A 20,265-nucleotide genomic window follows, 5' to 3' on the forward strand; every position below is an offset into this window, starting at 1 on the left:
CTGTCTGTCTCTCTCTCTCTCTGTGTCTGTCTGTCTCTGTCTCTCTCTCTCTCTCCCACCCTCTCTTCATCTCCCTTTCCCTTTCCCTGTCCCTCTCTTCCTCCCTCTCTCTTACTCAAGAGTTCTAAACTATTTCATTTGTTGGTAAAACTCAGCTTCGGTTTACATCACTCAGATCCCCATAGCTGCTGTCCTTCATGTCTGATGTCATTACTTGATCATTTGGTTACTAAGTCTTATTTGTTTAAATCTGAAATAAAAGACAAAACATCCATTTTCTATCTTGCAACAGCCCTAGAAGTTGAGTCTTGGAATTGAATCTCCATCTCTAAAGCTGGGCCTAGCTACTGCCTGTCAGACCTCGATCACCATGTCTGTACCAGCTTCCCATCTGCAGGCACAGGCTTAGTCTCTCTCCTCCCCTTCTCCCTGGTTGTGTAAGCTGTTAGGAAAGTCTCTCCCACAACCCTCCAGGGGCTGTTTCCATATTCACTGTCCACTGCTTCTCACTGTCTGGGTCTCTGGGATTTACCTGCAGCTGGGTTTTTATCCTCACCACCTGCTGCCTACCTGGACACAACTGCTCTTATACCTCAACCACTTCAATTTGTTTTTTATAGTAATTTACTTATTTGTTATTTTCTGTGCAAGAGAGAGAGAGAGAATATGAGTGCCATAGCCCATTTGTGACAGAGGACAACTTGTTGGTTCTTTTCTTCCAACATATGAGGTCTGAGGATTGAACGCAGGTCATAAGGTTGGCAGCAAGCACCTGTATCACTAGGCTATTTCACTGGTCCCTTACACATACTATATTCTGATTGGCATTGGAATGTACTTTGTTTTGCTGCTCTATTGGCCAGGAATTTGAATGCTTATCTTAGCACTAAAATTAAGGAAACAAAATTAAAGAAATAAATTGGTTAAGAAGGGCTCTTACTAGTATGTTTTCCCATCAGCAAAAGCATATTACCTGTTTGTTGGCTTTCAGCACTGCCCTCAGGGTGGCAATCTGCTCCCGTTTAGTGCTCAACAAGGACTTCAGCTTAAGAATCTCTTCCATTAAGGCTTCCTTGTCCTTATCAATCATGGGAGCCAACTCTCGGGCTGCTGCTCTTTGACGAGACAGCTGTAAGGACCTGTCCACTGCTTTCTGCAGATGCTTGATTTGGTCCCGGATTATGGCATTGAGGTTGTAGATATTCATTGGCTCTTTGCGGATATCACTTGTATCCAAAACTGGAGATGATGGTGGGGCAGTAATGACAGGAGAGACCGTGGGTGTCTTAGTTGGACTTGGCTCTTTACTACAAGTCTCTGTGTTTTCTTTGGAAACTGGTTCAGATGATGTCCGTGATTCTACTGGGGATGACACCCCCCTCCTGGATAACCTTGGAGACAAAAGCCCTCTGGGATCATCAGGCCCCTTGAGGCTGCCACTTCGGGTAACTCTGCTTTGCCTATAGTAGTCCAACATGACCCTGTTGGGAGTTTCATTGTTACATAGACACACATGGTGGTAAAGCTGGGCTAACTCCTCACTGAACGTCACCAGCTCGTCCTGGGCTGTGTTGAGGGTGTTGTGATTCTCATTGGCTAAGCCGGTCATCTTCTGCAGCTCCTCCTCCATGTGGGCCATCTTCTCGCCACTCTCTTTAGATGTCTTCTCCAGGTTGGTCACTTGCTCATCATACATTTGGATCTTACTCTCATATTTGGTCTTCTCTTCTGTATAACTTTCCACAGATTTATTATACTTTTCTTTTAAGGCCTTAATTTCTGCTTTCAAGTCAATGACCTCAGTGACGGCCACTCTGTATTTGCACTCAAGAATCTCCAGGCCATTGATATCCACCTCATAGTCGTGGGCCTCCTCTGCTGAGTTCCGGCCTTTCTCACAGTCTATCTCACCCTTGAGCTCCTTGCTGTTCTGAAGGCCCCGCATGGCGTTGACGTGCTCTGTGAGCCGGTGTACTCGCTCGTGTTGCTCTGTCAGCGCCCCCTTGGTGTGTTCTAGCTGGGTTTGTGACTCCTGCAGGTTGGCCAGAAGAATAGCTTTTTCCCGCTCCACCTGCAATGGCAGAAGGCAATATCTGAATGACTTCAGTGCAAAGCCAACAATGAAATCAATGCAGTTGGACCGACACGCACCCATTTAAAACACCCACAACAGAGCCAACACTCCCATTATTTCAAATTAAATTCAAATGTGTCCTTATTTGAGATTCTGGTAAGTCAATTTAAAAATACCCAGTTCATAGTATGGAATTCAAAGGAAACCAATGCATTTGAATTTTTCATAAAGGAACTAGAAAAAAATCTAATTATCCTGTTATTGGCATTATTATCTCAGTAAATTAGATAGATAGATAGATAGATAGATAGATAGATAGATGATACATTTGGAGACTTCTGTATTACTTTTCCTTTGAAAACTAAATGAGTTCCCTTAAAGTTTAAGCACTATTTAAATAAACTGAGGTTTTTTTCAAATAGCATATTCTTCTAGAAAAGCCTTTTTATAAAGTTTAATCAAAACAAAATATACTGGATGTCTCTCATGCTTGTTGTAGGGGTAAAATGTCTTGATAAATGAGATAATATATTCAAACAGTTTGGAGTCTGTTTTGTAATTTGCTTGTATTTAATATAACATTTTCTAAAATCTACCACTTTCTTCATTATAGAAACTCCAGGAAAAAAAAATCAACAGGACATCTGTTCTCCCTTTTTGTTCTATGTAGTATTAAATCATTCAACAGGGGATGGCACCTGAATTTTACATATTTTACATATATTTTTAAATAGATATATGATAGGTAGATAGATAGACAGACAGATATAGATAGACAGATATGCATCTATTCTGTTTGCCCTAAACAATTCATGTTGTTCTAATAAAAAACAAGTGTAATAAATTTCAGATAATTTTCATAAAACTTCAGCACTATATTAGACTTTAGAGTGCCTTAAACTGTATTTGGATTTCAACAAACAGTGGCTTGAACTATTTAAGTCGTTGTTCCTTGAAGTAAATGTAAAGTACTTCAAAGCTTAAAATGACTACACATTTTGAGTGTCGTTATTTAAACTCTATACGTTGTAGGGCTCTGCTAGTTAAGGTTGAGGTCTGGTCTTCTCCGTATAGACAATTCTGCATGCTCAGGCTTTTGAAAACAGACTCCCTTTCTCAGCCGGGCCTCTCACCCCCACCTGATCTGGAGATGTCACATAAAAAATTCAAGCCCCACTTTTCCTGATAACAGGCACAGGGAGTTCCAGAAAATACCTCACCCCATGCTGAGATCTTAGACTCTAAGAAACAGTCTTTAATTATGCCCCTGGCACCATGCCCTCACACATAGGACAATAAAGTACTGTTTTCCTATGCAGATGTGGAATCCTGGTTCCTTCAGCCCTAGCAAATCAGACATATTCATCCTCACTTCCCAGGGTTTATAGCTCCCTAATTCACAAGCAAAGTTACCTTAGACTCCTCACTTCATAGGACTGTCTGAGTCACTCTGGGAAGGGATCCTGAGATTCGCTGGGCTCCCAGGGCTTCTCCCCATGCTGGGAGTCACCGGTTCCATTTGGGGCAAGCCCTAAGCCAAAAGCTGCCAAACGCTGGAGAAGGGCTCCCAGAGAGTGCATCTCGCCCTGACCGCCCACATGTTTAAGGCATCTGTCTGAATCCTCTATCATGCCAGGCGCGACAGAGGAACCAAACGGAGCTATAACACTTGTGGGGCACCGAGTTCCCAGCCCCTGTGGACTCATTCTAAAAGGAGCTGGCCTAACCCTAACTCTCGCTCCCTGCCTTCCCGGAGAAGCTGCGACCCCTGCTCTGTCCCTAATCCACAAGCCACTGGGGAAGCACTGGCCAGGAGCGCAGTCTCCCCCTGTCTGCTTGTGGAAACCTGGCTTTGTGCTCAAGCCAAAAGCGCTCTAACTGCCCATGAGCTATCTAGATCCTTTGATATCTAGATCCATCCGTTCCCGCCAGGAGGCGAAAAGTGCTGGACGCAGGCTGCCCAGCAGGGACCCCGAGAGGGTAAACCACAATCCATGTAGACTCGGTGCGTTCTTCTGTAGTGACTAGCAACAGTCACTGACTCTCTCTCTATACCTACTGTTCCACCTTATGTGTGGAGCTGGGAATTTTTTTCTTGACAGTTGTATTTTATACTAAAAATAAACAGTACACGATAGCTATCAGTAGCATTAAATGTCATAGAAATTTTTATTTTGTTGATGGCTTGTTTTTTTTTAATGAACACAGTTACATTTAATGAAAACATACGACTCGTGTTAAGAGAAGAAAGGAAAAATAATCCGCATTTTTATTAGGCAGGAAGCTGTCTCCGCAGCTGCTGATTTGCACTCAGGAAGTATGAAACCATGGCACCTACAGAAAGATGCAGATCTGAAACCTGTAAGGAGAAAGACATAGACACGTCCCAGAGCCTGAATGCCAAAAACTACTGGGGTGCCAAGTGCAGTTAGGGGTCTCTGAGACAAGGTGGGTGTTGATCTGATGGTGGAGGTTGAGACTGTAACTGAAAACTAGATGCTCAAATTCTTCTGTGACTTTCTCTGACACTGACGACTCCCCTCTCCTATGACCTACAGCGCCAAAGTCATTTTTCATGGACAACCCAGTCTTACAACTTGACAATTGATAACTGAACATATATGGAAAAGATGAACATACATACAACACCCTTGACATCAGCCCTGAGGATCTGGGCTTTAACTGAAAAGGACCATGACAAAGCTCACCAACAAATACAGGATTCCATTAAAATTCAGGCTACAGATGTTTCTTTGGCAAATGGTGGTTATAAGGAAGAAGAAATATTTGCAAGACTATTTGGTGGTCCAAATTCTCACATGCCTTCATAAAGGAAATTACTTAGAATAAACTCTCAGAAAAAAATTCATTCCACTCCTTTTTTTCATCATTTCAACTATAACCACATGATGGGGAGATTTAAGAGTTGTGTAAATTATGTGCAAAATAAAAATCAACTTTTCTAATAAAGGCAAAAGTGATGGAAAGTGAAAAGGCAATGTCCCCAAATAAGCTCAATGGTAATGATATTAAAGCAGAAACTGAAGATAATTTGGATAAAGAAAAAAGACAGAAGAACCAAAGAAAAAGAAAGAGGGGGTAGGGAGGGAGAAAGGAGAAGGAAGGAAGGAAGGAAGGAAGGAAGGAAGGAAGGAAGGGGAAACAGAAGAGCCACCGAAGTTAAGGGATTATGAATTTCACAGAATTAGCCAGACACTGATGAAAAAGAAAGGCCTGGGGAAAATACAAGCATGGTTGTCAAAAGAGGATAGATAGATAGATAGATAGATAGATATGTTAGAAATGGTGAAAGAAAGTATGGAGGATGGAGAAATTATAATTACAAGTTCAACAAGTGAATGGGCGTCTTTCTAGTACACAGACGGAGAACTATAAAGAAACTAAAAGTTATTTGCTCAGGTACTAAAGATTACATTTGCAAGGCCTTGATTTTTAAAAAACAGTTAAATTCTTTGATCACAAAATATTGTTTTAAATGTTCTGGTTACTGATGTATCTTAAAGTTTTCATTTAAAGTGTTGTCTTTAGGACTGGAGAGATAATCCAGGGGTTAAGAGCACTGGTTTCTCATTCAGAAAGCCAGCGTTCAGTTCGCAATACCAACGTGGTGGTTCACAACTGTATATAACCCCAGTTCTGGGGCATTCATTGCCCTCTTCTGTTACCACAGGCACTGCATGCACATGGTACAAACGTACACTCAAGCATACACATATATAATAAATAAATCTTGAAAATAATAAAGTATTAATTTTCTCTGACAGTTTAATTCCAAGGATTTGTGCTATGAAAGTAAATTGTATGTTATCACTGAGCTCTGCAAGAGACATTGCTTTACGTTTCAAAAACTTTAACAAAGATAGCTTAGATTAAGCTTCCTTAAAACTGAATAAAAAAATTAACATTAGGAATTTTGTTTTTTATTTTGTTTTGTTTGAGGTAAGATTTAGCTACTATGTAGGCCAGGATGGCCTCAAATTAGTGACCTTCCTGCTCCAGCCTCTTGAGTTCTGGGATCAAAGGCATGGCTCATCATACTTTTTTTGGTTCCCAGAACCCATGTGAGGGTGCTCATAACCTCCTGAAACCCCAGCTCCAGCCTGCACAAGTACCACCAGCAAACATGTGGGAGATACACAAAGACACATACATGTATGTGCACACACACACACACAGAGGGAAAGAGAGAGAGAGAAAGACAGAGACAGAGACAGAGACAGAGACAGAGACAGAGAGACAGACAGAGACAGAGACAGAGACAGAGAGAGGCAGAGAGACAGAGAGTGATTACATTTTTTTGATAGGCAGTATATTGAATTATTATAATTGTGATTAGTCTTCCATTGTACCTTTTTTTATTATTTTTTTAAATTTTTTATTAATTTATTCTTGTAACATCTCAATGGTTATCCATCCCTTGTATCCTCCCATTTTCCCCTTATTCCCCTCCCCTATGACTGTTCCTGAGGGGGACTTCCTCCCCCTGTATGTGCTCATAGGGTATCAAGTCTCTTCTTGGTAGCCCGCTGACCTTCCTCTGAGTGCCACCAGGCCTCCCCCTCCAGGGGATATGGTCAAATATGGGGCACCATATATTTTGTTTTAAAAATCATTGTTCAGAAATGGAAAACTTTGAGTTAAGTATGGGAAAATGTTATATTGAATTATAATCCAAACTAGAAAATAAATATCCATGAGTTCATATTGACCCAACTAATTAGGTAAACAAACAAATCATTGGCTATAGACAAATATTGATATAGAAGAATTAAAGAATATTAAAAAGTCAGTGCAAATGATTCACATCAAAAAGGTGTGGTGCCTCCCACTCCTGAGCTGGGGGCTGCACAGTGTTTTTCTCCCAAACAGTGTGTTATGAAGGAATAGATGAGAATCCTTACCAGAAGCCCCAAAGTTGGTGATGTGAAAGACACTATCCTGTGTGGCTCCCAACCCAAAGCTGGTAACTTTTGTGCACGTCTCTGGAAACTCTCAGAAGAACACATGGTGGAACACATTATGTACCATGAACCAATACCTACCCGGGATTGAGAAGGGAAGCAGAAATGAGGGAAGCCACTTACAGGCAGGAAGACCCAGAAGAGACACGGGGGCAGGGGCATGATTTGTGATTTGTGGATGACATCCTTCAACACTGATAAGACTTTAGTAAAATACATTTTAATGAAGTGTGTGGTATGGTTAGTAAGGAAGAACATTTGGTTTTAGCTGTGGAAAAATGCCTTCTTTTTACATAAGATATTAAAATAGGGGCACACAGAAAAGAGAAACAATAATGGAAGTCAGAAATATCTTGTGTAGATATAAAAGTAAACTATGATTACCTTAAATTTTTTAAATGTTTATTTGGTAATTTGTTACAGGTTTCCAGTTAGTGTACAGACGTAACTGGAGAATAATTAAAACCACACGTCTGTCTTTGTTATTTTTCAGCTGTGACAAAACATCATGACCAAGACAACTAATTAACGAAAACATTTAATGTGTGGCTAAAAGTTCCAGGGGGTTAGAGCACTTGTCCGCTATGTCAGAGAGCATGGCAGTAGGCAGGCAGCACTGCATTGGGGCAGTGGCTGAAAGCCTACCTCAGGTAAAATAGCAAGAGTCAGAAAGAGCTAGCTGAGGATGTCATGGGCTTTTGAAATATCAAAGTCCATTCCCATGATCCATCACCTTTACCAAGGCCACAGCCCCCAATCCTTCCCAAACAGTTCCACAGACCAGGAAGCAAACATCCAAACATATGAGCCTATGGGGGCATTTTCATTCAAACCACCACAGTGACAATTAAGCATAGTCCTTCCCATTTTAAGTTTCTACTGCAGTGAGAGAGAACTAGAGCCCATTTACTCACCTCCTCAAGGAATATATTTTAAGTATATATTGTGTGTCTTCAGTGCCAGGTGGTAGAAGGATTGCACTAGGAAAAACAGATTACTTTTTCTTTACTGATCACAGAGAGAAAGGTAATAACTAAACGTATGATGGTTACAATGGTTGACATCGATTGTCAGCTTTACTAGATCTATGACCAATGAAAAGACAAGCATCAGCACATATCTGTGAGGGATTATCTAGATTAGGTTAGTTGAGAAGACTTCTTAGTGTGGATGATATAATTCCATGTCTAGGTCCTGGACTGAATAAACTGGTAAAAGCGAGCTTAGCACAGCATGAGTTCTCCTCACTTTTTGAGTACCAATGTCAGAAGACATTTAATTAGTGAGTGCAGCGCCTTCACTCCTGTGATGGAAAGTACCCCTCAAACTGCAACCCAGAATAAACCTTTCTTTCCTTATTGCTTCCTGTCAAGTATTTTGTCACAGAAACAAGACAAATAACTAGTACAATGATTTTTAAAGCCTCTAGTTCTAGGGAAAGAAAATGCAAAGAAGACTGAGAGGTTTTAAAGGCCAATTCAGTCTCTCTGTGTGCGGGAGGCAGTGATGGCGTCACATCAGGTCCCAGTGTCAGGGAGGTTGGAGCTAAGCTTTAGGGTGTGGCTGAGGATGAGGGAAGGTGTCAGACAGCAAAAGCCAAAGCATATAGGACAGGATGTCCTGAGGATCTAAAAATGGATGAGTATGGATGGCGCAAAGAAGCAAGGGCCAGGAAAAGAAACTGATCATCCTTGTAGATGTTGCTTTGATTTAAAAATACAGTAATAATCCCCAGAGCTCTGGGAAGTCCCTCCATCCTGACCAGTCATCAACCGTCAAACGCTTCTGAGTAGGTACTGCACCCACAAGAAGCAGGAGAGATGCTGTACGGTGCTAAAGCCCAGGTTCAGCCCTTGGCATATCCTCTGTGGAGATGAAAGCTGTGCTTTCTAAGCTGCCCCAGTACACACATAGCACATATTGTGTAATAGCCCTATTCTCACATGACTAAATGAGACAGTACAGAACTGACAGTGATACTGGCCTGCATGTCATTACTCCCTCAAGTTCAAGAAAACATCTGAAATGTAAGCAAGAGTGACACTGGGGTAGGGATGACCCATAACCTTGAGTCTATTTTGTTTTCAATAACATCTTGCATAAACCTCAGTGCTTTGTGAATATCATGACATGTCCAACAAATCTCACTACTCTTCTCAACAAAACAGAATGAAGAGTTTCCATCTTATTTGATCCATTCACTTTTAATGAGAGGAATCTGGGGATAGTGAATCTATTATTAACTATTAAGGACATTTTTAAAGACCTGTTTACATAAAACTGACAATTGTCTTATTATATTTTTATCATAATACTATTGATTGCATAATAGCAATCAGAACTTCCAAACATAGTGTTCATGCTGTATGCTATACATGCCCAGTAGTATTAGTCACACAGACTGTTTACCTGTCGTGCAGTTTGACCTCATAATCATTTATATCTCGCCAGTTTTATGACATCTTAATAATGTGTTATTGAATTCACTTGGAAGACATCAAGCCTTTGGTTTCTAGTTCTGATGTTTCCCCAACCAAGATGACTGGATAACTAAATTAGACCTTCTGTGAGCTCTGGTACTTGCCAATATCACACAACTTTGGCACACATAATTTTAATTATCATGTGAGAAGTGTGGCTATTCCAAGAGCCAGCATGATGAGGCTTCCTTGGGCAGAATGGTTTTTAGAATAGAATCTGATAAGTTCTCCCCACTCAATTGCTAAGGAGTAGCCAATTAGCTTTACCCATTTTGTCAATGGAAAATTTAAATAGATGAGCAAATCTTAAAATGATTGCTAATAGTCTATTATTAATGATCATTATGTGTGTGGGGACTCTTTGTGAAGAGCCATGGAGAATTTCCACACGTGGAGCTGAACTAGCTACAAAGAGGCACATTAAACTCTACTTCATAGGGAAAGGATGTTTGAAACGAGAGTTCTCAGATGGTTGTTTACAAGAACTTCAATTTTGAGATTATATAACATAATATCATAAGCCATAAGATATTATCATACTTCCCACTGTACCTAAAAATTATCCTAGCTAAAATTCATGTCATCTGTTAAGCCCTGTATAATACAGTAAAGCTACAGGGGCCCCAGCCAGTAGTGACAACTGAACAATGTCACCCAACATGCTGGTCTTAAACACCAGGCCTTTCCTGTAAGGGAAGATGACTAAAGTGAATCTATTGAAGGCTTTACTGGAAAAGGATACAACTGTAAACTTCAGAGCAATAGACAGAATGTGGAACAGCTGCTTACTGACATCTAGTTTCCCATAGCAAATTTTTCTTCTCCATTAAGACACATTATTCAAGGCTAGGGATGATGCCTCATACAGCCTGCCCTCTTCCCCCCACCCTGCCCCACACCCAGCACCTCTTTTAATGTGATCTTGTGGCTCTACAATTCAAATAATGAAGATTTATTTCAGAGACTCTAAAAGAATATAGAAAAGAGGGACATGCTTTTCACTCAGAGCCTAAAGAATCTGTTCTAGAAGAATAATGATTGCTTTCAAAATTAATATATTATATATCCTGTTCAATAAAAGAACTTCTGGTGGTATCGCCATCCCCAATTTCAACTTGCACACAGAGCAATAGTAATAACAACCACATGGTTTGGCATAAAAACAGAGACGTTAATTAATGATATCAAATCAAGATCCAGACACTTGATTTTTGACAAAGAAGCCAAAACCATGCAATGGAAAAAAATAAAGCATCTTCAACAAATGGTTCTGGTCTATCTGGATGTATGCATGCAGAAGAATGCAAGTAGATCTATATTTATCACCCTGCACAAAATTTAAGTCCAAGTAGATCAAAGACCTCAACATAAAGCTGAATAGGGCAAATCTAATAGAAGATAAACTGGGGAATAGCCTTGAATGCATTGGTACAGGAGACAACTTACTGAAAAGAACACTAACAGTTGAGGCACTAATATCAACAATTAATACCTGGGACCTCTTGAAACTGAAAAAGCTCCTCTAAGACAAAGGAGACAACTTCCTAAAAAGAACAGTAACAGCTCAGGCACTAAGATGAACAATTAATACATGGGACCTCTTCAAATTGAAAAGCTTCTCTAAGACAAAGGACACTCTCAATAAGACAAAACAGCAGCCTACAGTATGAGAATAAATATCTTCACCAGCTCTACATCAGAGCAAGGGCTAATATCCAAAATTTACAGAGAAATCAAAAAATTAGACACCAAGAAACCAAATAACCCAATTTGAAAATGGGGTACAGAACTAAACAGGGAATTCTCAAGAGAGGAATATCGAATGGCCAAGAAGCATTTAAACAAATGTTCAACATCCTTAATCATCAGGTAAATGCAAATCAAAATGACTCTGAGATTCCATCTTACACTTGTCAGAATGCCTAAGATCAAAAACTCAAGTGACAGAACATTCTGGTGAGGATGTGGAGAAAGGGAAAAACACTCCTCGATTGCTGTGGGGAGTGAAAACTTGGACAACAACTTTGGAAATCAATCTGGTGCTTTCTCAGAAAACTAGGAATAGTTCTACCTCAGGACCCAGCTATACAACTCCTGTGCATATATCCAAAATATGCTCCACCCTACCACAAAGACATTTTCTCAACTATGTTCATAGTAGCTTTATTTGTAATAGACAAAAACTAGCTAGAAACAACCTACATGTCCTCAACTGAAGAAGAGATAAAGGAACTGTGGCACATTTGCACAATGGAATACTACTCAGCTATTAAAAACAAGGAAATCATGAAATTTGCAGGCAAATGGGTGGAACTAAAAAGTATCATCCTAAGTGCAGCAACCCAGACCCAGAAAGACATGCATGGTACCTAGCTACTCATTTATAAGTGGATATTAGCCATAAACTACAAGATAACCATGCTATGCTCCACAGACTCAAAGAACCTAAGTAACAAGGAGGGTCGCCCAGGGGAGGATGCTCTACTCTCACCTAGAAGTGGAAATAAAATGAGCGCTGGAGGTGGAGGATGGAGGGAATTGGATGTGAGAGGGGGTGAAGAGGGTAACGGAGTTTAGGGGGCCAGTTGTGGGAAGAGAAGGGAGAGAGAACAGAAATGGGTGGGGGATGGAGAGGATTCCAGGAGTCTAAGGCAGTGACTCTAGCAGAGACTCTCAGCAGTGGGGATATGGATCCTGAAGTGACTCCTATAACTAGTTGGGACTTCCAGTGGAAGAGTGGGGACACTAAGCCACCCACAATATCTTTGACCCAAAATTTATCTACCTACAAAATATGCAAGGATAAAGACAGAGCAGAGATTGGGGGAATGGTCAACCAATGTCCGGCCCATCCCATGGGAAAGAGCCAACCCCTCACACTATTAATGATACTCTGCTATGCTTGTAGACAGGAGCCTAGCTTAACTGTCCTCGGAGAGGCTTCATCCTGCAGCTGATGGAAATCAATGCAGAGCCCTAAAGATAAACAATAGGCTGAGTTCAGGGAGTCTTGTGGAAGAGCAGGAGAAGGATTGAGGGAGCCAGAGGGGTCAAGGAAACCACAAGAAGACCTACAGTGTCAACTAACCTGAGCCAATGGGGGCTCAAAGAGACTGAACCACCAAGAAAAGCACATGCATAGGCTGGACCCAGGCCCCCTGCACATATGTAGCAGATGTGCATCTTGGTCTTCATGTGGACCCCTTAACAGCTAGAGTGGGGGCTGTCTCAGACTCTGATGTCTGCCTTTGCATCCCTTCCCTCTAGCTGGGCTACCTTGTATGGCCTCAGTGAGAAAGGATGCGCCTAGTCATGCTCTGACTTGATGTTCCAGAGCAGGTTGGTACCTATGGTGGGGGGGGGGGGTCCACTTCTCTAAGGAGAAAGGGAATGTGGGTAGGTGTGCATGAGGGGGAGACTGGGAGGGGAGGAGGGAGTAAGGCTGTGATGAAAATTAAAGTGAACTAATAATTAATTAATTAATTAAAAATAGGAAGAACTAGTCCCAGTATCCTCTGGCAATAGGCAAAGAGACACCTCTTAGACAAGATGCTCTAAGACAAGAGCAGAGCAGATGGCAGTCCTTTGTTCATCCCAGTTTGATACATGACTTGATGCCCAAAGCTGTCTTATGCCTAGGACACATAAAAATCAAATCAAATCCAGGCAGTGCAGCACATGAGGAGGAAGACAGAGACCTGCAGACTGCCATGCTAGCCACAGACCTGCCCTCCAGTTCATGGCACAGGCAGACCATAGACACTGCTTGTCTCCACACCACACAGCACCACCGATGATAGAGGATGTCACCCAGGGGCTGCCAGCCTCTTGGCCAGCCTGCAGAGGGAGCCATCACAACATGAGAATATGTGGTGGCCAAATGGGATAGAAAGAGAAGTGGAGCGGCTTGAGCATTACGCAAAGAGGTGAAACTGGAGGAGAGAATCAGCCTGTTATGAGTGGCCAGCCCTGCCACCTGGGGCAACAGTGAAGATCCAGCCTGAGCCGCCACTGAGGGCTGGGTCTGAGTCAGTGGCTATGCAGCAGTGGTGGAGATCGGTGGGTATCAGTGTAAATGTCTGTGGCTCATATCATCACTGTAAAGAACACGGGGATGTTCCTGGTCAGAAGAGCCACCAGGCACCACACGAATGCCCAGGGGCTGTGTATGCATAACTGGCCCAGGCCCCTCACCGGATGCAGCACTCTGGAGAACACTTCTCCTGGATAGCACATGAGAGCTACTCGGGGCAATGGGGAGTGGGATGCACGTGAACCAGTCCCAAGAGGAAGAGCTTGGTAGAGCTGGCCCTGGGTCATGAGAGCAGCAGAGCTGGCCCTGCCCCCTGCTGATGGTAGCCCTGAATGGCCTAGCTGGAACAGTGCTGGAGAGCGCACCCTGGTGGTGGTGCAGATAAAGGAGAGCTGGCGGGCTGACCTGCTCAGCTACCACCCAGGCCCAAATCTGAACTGGCCCACCTCAAAATCTGTATCATCTGCAGATGGTTGGGTTGTGTGAAAGGCCCACTGTTGTGAGTCCTGCTGATCCAAAGCTGCAGGATGTCCATGACACAGGGCAACAACAATCAGAAGGAGCCCCGATGAGGATCCAATATTGATGGTGTCACAGAAGCCAGAGACCTCGTACCAGACCAATGACACATCGCAATGTGTGACCAGAGGGATGTGCTGTGAGGCACAATGTGACATACTACAGCTTCCATGATGACACGTTTTCTATGCTTTGTTGTTGCTGCTGCTCAGTTGGTTGTTTTATTTGTGGCAGTGGAGATTTCAAGGGCAAAGAGTGGATATGGGAGCATGGGGAGATGAGCAGAACTAGGCAAATAAGGAATACATTTTTTTAAAAACTAGCCCCAGTAAGACTCTGACCCTAACAGCAACCAGAGATTGTCCCACCACTCAAAGCCCCGCAGCTTGCAGATATTTCATAGGCCAAGACTCCTCGGCTTTATGACCATTAGTTACTCATACTAGCTCATGGTGAGGCTCCAGTGCTGGGAATACACTTGTCATCTTGTGTACCAGAAGAAGGCAACTCACTTTTTACCCATTTTTGACTACTGGATGTTATTTTCTCGTTTATGCTCTATAACTGTTGAGAGGATATCTTGTGTACTATAGGATGCAATACCTGTCTATAAAAGTAAGAAACGAAGCTCATGCCCTATAACTGAGGTGGGAAATAGAAGGTGAGACATCTGGAAGACAGGAAGGATCCTGGGAGAGAGGCAGGCACAGTAGATCCAACAGGTAGGATGTGAGGAGAACAGATACATTATGCCTGAGCCAAAGTAATAGGCCACGTGGCAAAATGTAGATTAGTATAAATAGGTTAAGTTATAAGCCAGTCAGAGAAGAGCCTATCCATATGGCCAAGATATTTGTAAATAATATTTTGAGTCCCATGAGTCTTTATTTCTAGAGCTTGGGACCAGCCAGAAAAGCCACCCCCAACATATAACACTAAGTGAGATGCCCACTACCGAAGCCTGCTGTCAAGATTTCTAGATGAATAAAATGTGTTCTCTTTTCAATATACTTCTATAAATGGTGTGAGATCAAAACAGGAAAAATATACATTGGAATTTAACCAAAACAGGAAAAAAATACCTTGCAGGTTAAGAGTTCTGCTTACAGTTAAAACAGTTAAGAAGGGGCTGGAGAGATGACTCAGCAGTGAACAGCACTGTCTGCTCTTTCAGCAGTTCTGAATTCAACTCCCAGCAACCACACAGTGGCTCATAGCCATCTCTACTGCCATCTGATGCCCTCTACTGGCATACAGATAGTACATACAGATAGAGCATTCAAATAAATAAATCTTAAAATTTTAAATTTTAAAAAACAGTTAGGAATAAGTCCCTGATTGTTCTGTGTTGTTTGTGCAAGTGAAGGTTTCTATCTGTAACTAAGAATGCGTTCCTGCTTCTTACGTCTGATGTAAACTGCTTGCGACCCCATCCACATGGTGTGTGTCCTTCTCTTTCATCATCTTTCTAACAATGTATAACAGCCTATTCTTTGCCCCTGTGAACACGCTGTCTCGCCTACAAAAAGGGGCTTCAAGAGGCCAGCAGGGGCTGCTCTCTCAAATCCAGATTCAGAGTGAGACAGCCAGACTGGCCAGTCCAGGACACACTCCAGCATACAGCTTGCTTTAATTGGACAGTTGTGGACTTGGTCTTTTCTCCTCATGATTCTCAGGTTTAACACTGACTAACTAAATCTGAATAATTTACTCTGTAATATAGGAAGGTTATAATTAAAAATAAAATATTCATTGAGATTAGCTTTGGGAGGAAAGCCACTTTCTCCTTTAGAAATAGACTTAAACGCTTAATGTTAGGTCTCAGACTGTCCAAATATCCAGAAATGATCTCAGCCTACACCATGGGAGAATTTATGGTCATAAGATAAGAGCTGGCGTTCCTTAGGAACTTGTGAAACTGGTTTCCATACCTCTGGCCAAAAAGACACATGGCTCCATTAACATACACCTGCAGTTGCGTGTCAAAGCCCACTGTGGCCTCCAGCCTCCCTCAGACTCTGTTCTCAAGTCCTCTTTACACACTTCCCTCCCTATAACCTAGTATTCTTTCATATCCTCTCTCTCCCTCTTGCTACTCTCTTGCTTTCTTCCTATGTCACTCTCCCTTCTCTCACAGATAGCCTTGGTCATGTCCAGTCTGCTCCTGTTTCTGTCTGCGTTGTCTTAGTCACAGTAAAAACTTTAGCCATACAATGTAGTGGCCCCTCTTTCTTGATTACTAGCCAGGGTCTCGCTGTGTCACACAGGTGGCCTTGAACTCAGGGCTTCAGACAAGGCTGCCACTTCACTCTAACCAGATCCTTTTTTTCTTTCCCGAGTCAGGGTTTCTCTGTTGTAGCCTTGGCTGTCCTGGAACTCGCTCTATTGACCAGGCTGGCCTTGAACTCACAGAGATCCACCTGCCTCTACCTCCTGAGTGCCGAGATTAAAGGTGTGCACCACCACGGGCCGGCTGCCCAACCAGATTCTTACCACCTGTTCCCAGCAAGCGGTGGTACCTTATTCCCATGAAGGACATCTGAGTTTTTGCTTTGCTTTCCTATTTTCAATAAAGGCAGAGAAGGGTCTACTGATACACTTATGTATTACTTTCCCTTTAAATCCCAGTACCCGAGGCAGAAAGAAGCATACACTTCCTCTACCCCCAGAACCAAGTTAACTAAACACCACGCTACACACCGTCACCATGAAACTCATTCTTGAATATTTAAATGAGGCTCTCACCTGAATAAGCTGCTGCTTCAACTTCTGAATTTCTGAAATGTTGAGCTCACTGAATAAGTCAGACACGGGGTGTAGGGACTCTCCTTTCCTGGAGGTGGGCGTACGATAGTCTCCATTCAGTTTCCCAAGAGGCCCGTGGATATGTCCGTTCATCTTGTCATCGTTGTTTGGCTCGCTCCCGTCCTCAGCAAACTTGAGCCCATCCACTGAGATGCTGATGTGGTTCTCACTAAGGTTGATGTACTGGGACAGCTCCTTCCTCAGGCTGTTCTTCTGCTCTCTCTCATTTTTCAGAGTCTCAAGGGCTTCTTCCAACTGATGCTCTGCGATCTCTTTCAGTCGAATGGCATCTTCCAGCTGGCTGTTCAGTAGCACTGTTTCCTCTTCAAACCTCTTAATTTCATGCTTTAAGCCTTCATACTCAACCTGTTAGGATAAAGAAGATTCATAAAACTAAAATGTGGGCCTTAAAAAGAATTCCTATTAAACACATTAGTGGACTTAATGATTAAGAAAAGTATAACAGTCTAAAAAATAAATAATAAAAAAGTACATACTACATTCTTATAGTAATACACAGATACAAACACACATACACACACACACACACACACACACATATATATATATATATGTAGCTATATTTTTAAAAATAAAAATATATAATTTAACATCTAGTAGAGAGAAAAAGGTATCTACTGTACTAGGACATTTTTTAGGATCCAATGCACAAGACAGCATTGGTTTCCTAATAAACAACAATAAAATATTTTGGTAATATTCTATCAAATTTTTGAATATTTGCTATCCAAGAAAAAAATTTTACCATCACTGTTTTTATTTCATTAATGAAAAGGCAATTTTGGTACACAGACAAATATTTGTTTAAAAGATCAAAGTAAGACAAAATGTCAACACAATATGTTTGAGAATAAGATAAAAAAAAAGCCAAAAATAATTAATCTCAAATAATAAATATCTATACTATTATTAATCCAATATTAATCCAACCTTTGGTTATAGGAACCATAGATGGCAGTGTCTCTGTGAGCTGGTATGCCTGCTGGAGACTCTTCCATGGTACTAACCATATGCCACCTTTTAAAAACATGCCATTTGGCCGGATATGATGGTGCACACCTTTGATCCCAGCACTCAGAAGGCAGAGGCAGGTGGATCTCTGAGTATGAAGCAAGCCTAATTTGCAAAGTGAGTTCCAGGGCAGCCAGGACTGTTATACTGAGAAACTCTGTCTTTAATAAAACAAACAAGCAAGCAAGCAAACAATAAACAAAGCATATTATCCAGGCCAGGCATGGTGGTCTATGCTTTTAATCCCAGCACTCTGGTGGCGGAAGCAAACAGATCTCTGTGCGTTTGAGGCCAACCTGGACTACATAGTAAATGTCCAGGCCAGTCAGAGTTACATAGTGAGACCCTGTCTCAAAAAAACAAAAATAGCCAAAGTACCTTTTTACTCTCCTAAATACCCTTCAGTACATCAGTGCTCCCTCCATAGTGTTTAAAACCAAATTCTGCTCTTCAGTAAACATTTGTTTAATAAATACTCTGGGAAAAAAAAACTAGGACATCACAACTGTGATGTGAGGGAGTCCAGCTCCATCCCAAGGCGGCAGCAGAACTTGCCGGTGTGGCACTGGTTTGACAAGCATCAGAGATGCAACATTGAAAGGATTGTAAGGACTCTAACCACAGTTCCAAAGAACTACTGAGACCAAAAAGCATGGGCAAAGGGCAAAGTTCCTGAAAGGAGGCATGTGAGGTCACTGTGTAAAGCTGTGAAGGTGAACACTAGGTTGTAGTAGAGACCCAAAATATTGGATACCAGGACCATGAGACATCAGCCCAGGATGTCTGCAGGCGTAGTATGAAGCCTACATAAGACAGATGTTACGTGTACTGCAGAAGGCAGCGCGAGAAGGACCAGGCTCAGCCAGCTCATCACAGGCTCCAGATATAAAGCTGCAGAGTTCAGTTAGAATAAATACATTTTACACCAACAGATGGCCATGAGCCTAGAGGGGCCAGAGCGGAACGTTGTGAAGGTGAAATGTTCCCTGTAGGGTCCCACTTAGTGTGCTGCTTGGGAACGCTGTGGAACTTGTAGGAGGTAGAGTCTTGCTGGAGGAGCTGGTCACTGGAGGTCAGCCTGGAGGAGCTGGTCACTGAGGTCAGCCTCGAGACCTTACGGCCAGGCCCACCGCCTGATCACTCTCTGCTGTTCAGGGGCAAATGTAATGTGACCAGCCAAATCCCTGTTTCTGTTGCCATGTCTCTCCTGCTTGGCCAGGCATTCTCGCTCATAATGGACTATGTCCCCCAAGAACTGTAAACTGAAATAAGTCCTTTCCCCCCATAAGTTGTATTTGTCACGATACTTTATTACAGCAACAAAAACCAAAGCACCACTTAAGCCTCATTGAGGTTAAAAAAATGTAAATTACAAGAAACTTTTGTAGCTGAAAAAAAAAAAAAACAAGCATTTTTCTCTCACTGTTTTCTCCCTATTAATTAATACTTTTCAATAGCATTGAGAACAATTTGCCCCCAAAAATTAAAGAGACAGACAAAAAGACAGACGAAGAGAAAAGAGAGAAGAGGAAGAGAAAAAGGAGGAGGAAATGGGAAGAAAGGGGGAAAGGAAAGAGAATGAAGAGAGGAGAGATAAAGAAAAGATGGGAGAGGCCAAGGGGACAGAGAAGGCTGGGTAGGAAAGAGCGGGAAAGGAGGAGGGAGAGGGGAAGCAAAGGGGAGGAAGAAGGAATTGGGTAAAGGAAGGGAGAATGGAGAAATGGGGGAAGGGAAGAGAGTGGAGGGGACAGAGAAGGAAAGCAGGAGGGAAAGGAGGAGGGAAGGAAGAGGAAGCAGCAGAAGACAGACAAGTTTTTATAGGAAGATCTTAAGGATGCTAAATAAGGCAAGTCAGTATACTCAGCAACAGTAAGGAGTTGCTAAGTTATTGTAATACATTTGACTTGCTACTAAAACAGATAAAACAAATTAACATTCTTCTTACCTAATAAAACTGAATCACGCCTTTAATCCCAGCACTCAGGAGGCAGAGGCAGGAGGATCTCTGCGAGTTCAAGGCCAGCCTGGCCTGCAAAACGAGTCCGGGACAGCCAGGGCTACACAGAGAAACACTGTATTGTAAACTATGCTACTTACATAGCTTTTTTTCCTTATACATTTTAGCTGACATAGGAAGACTGATAAATTCCAATATACAAATTAGAGGGGTGTAAGGGGGAAAAGTCAAGTTCTTTCTTAAGAAATCAAGTATAGATAGAGCTGAAGGAACAGCTCAGCAGTTAAGAGCAGGTACTGCTCTTCCAGAGGCTTCAATTACCAGCACCTGTGTCAGGTGTTGCCCAAGTTTCTCTAACTCAGGCTCCAAGGCAACCCCAGAAG

The 20,265-nt window shown here is 42.2% G+C and overlaps 1 protein-coding gene across 10 annotated transcripts in view; it reads right to left on the reverse strand.

Moving 5' to 3' along the window:
• Nucleotides 1–20,265, reverse strand: part of BICD1 (BICD cargo adaptor 1) — a 143,737-nt gene that overhangs the window by 45,575 nt on the left and 77,897 nt on the right. For all 10 annotated transcript variants that reach the window (XR_014775952.1, XM_084764842.1, XM_084764841.1 and 7 more), the window contains exons 4-5: nt 16,834–17,259; nt 974–2,071 (exon numbers count right to left, since the gene is read on the reverse strand). Coding sequence is in view for 9 of the 10 variants with exons in the window: in XM_084764842.1 (XP_084620968.1) it covers nt 974–2,071; nt 16,834–17,259 (1,524 nt within the window). In the remaining variant the exon portion in view is untranslated. The remainder of the gene's footprint in view (nt 1–973; nt 2,072–16,833; nt 17,260–20,265) is intronic.

This window comes from Acomys minous (assembly GCF_964271855.1).
Source record: "Acomys minous genome assembly, chromosome: 17".
NCBI classification, from domain to species: domain Eukaryota; kingdom Metazoa; phylum Chordata; class Mammalia; order Rodentia; family Muridae; genus Acomys; species Acomys minous.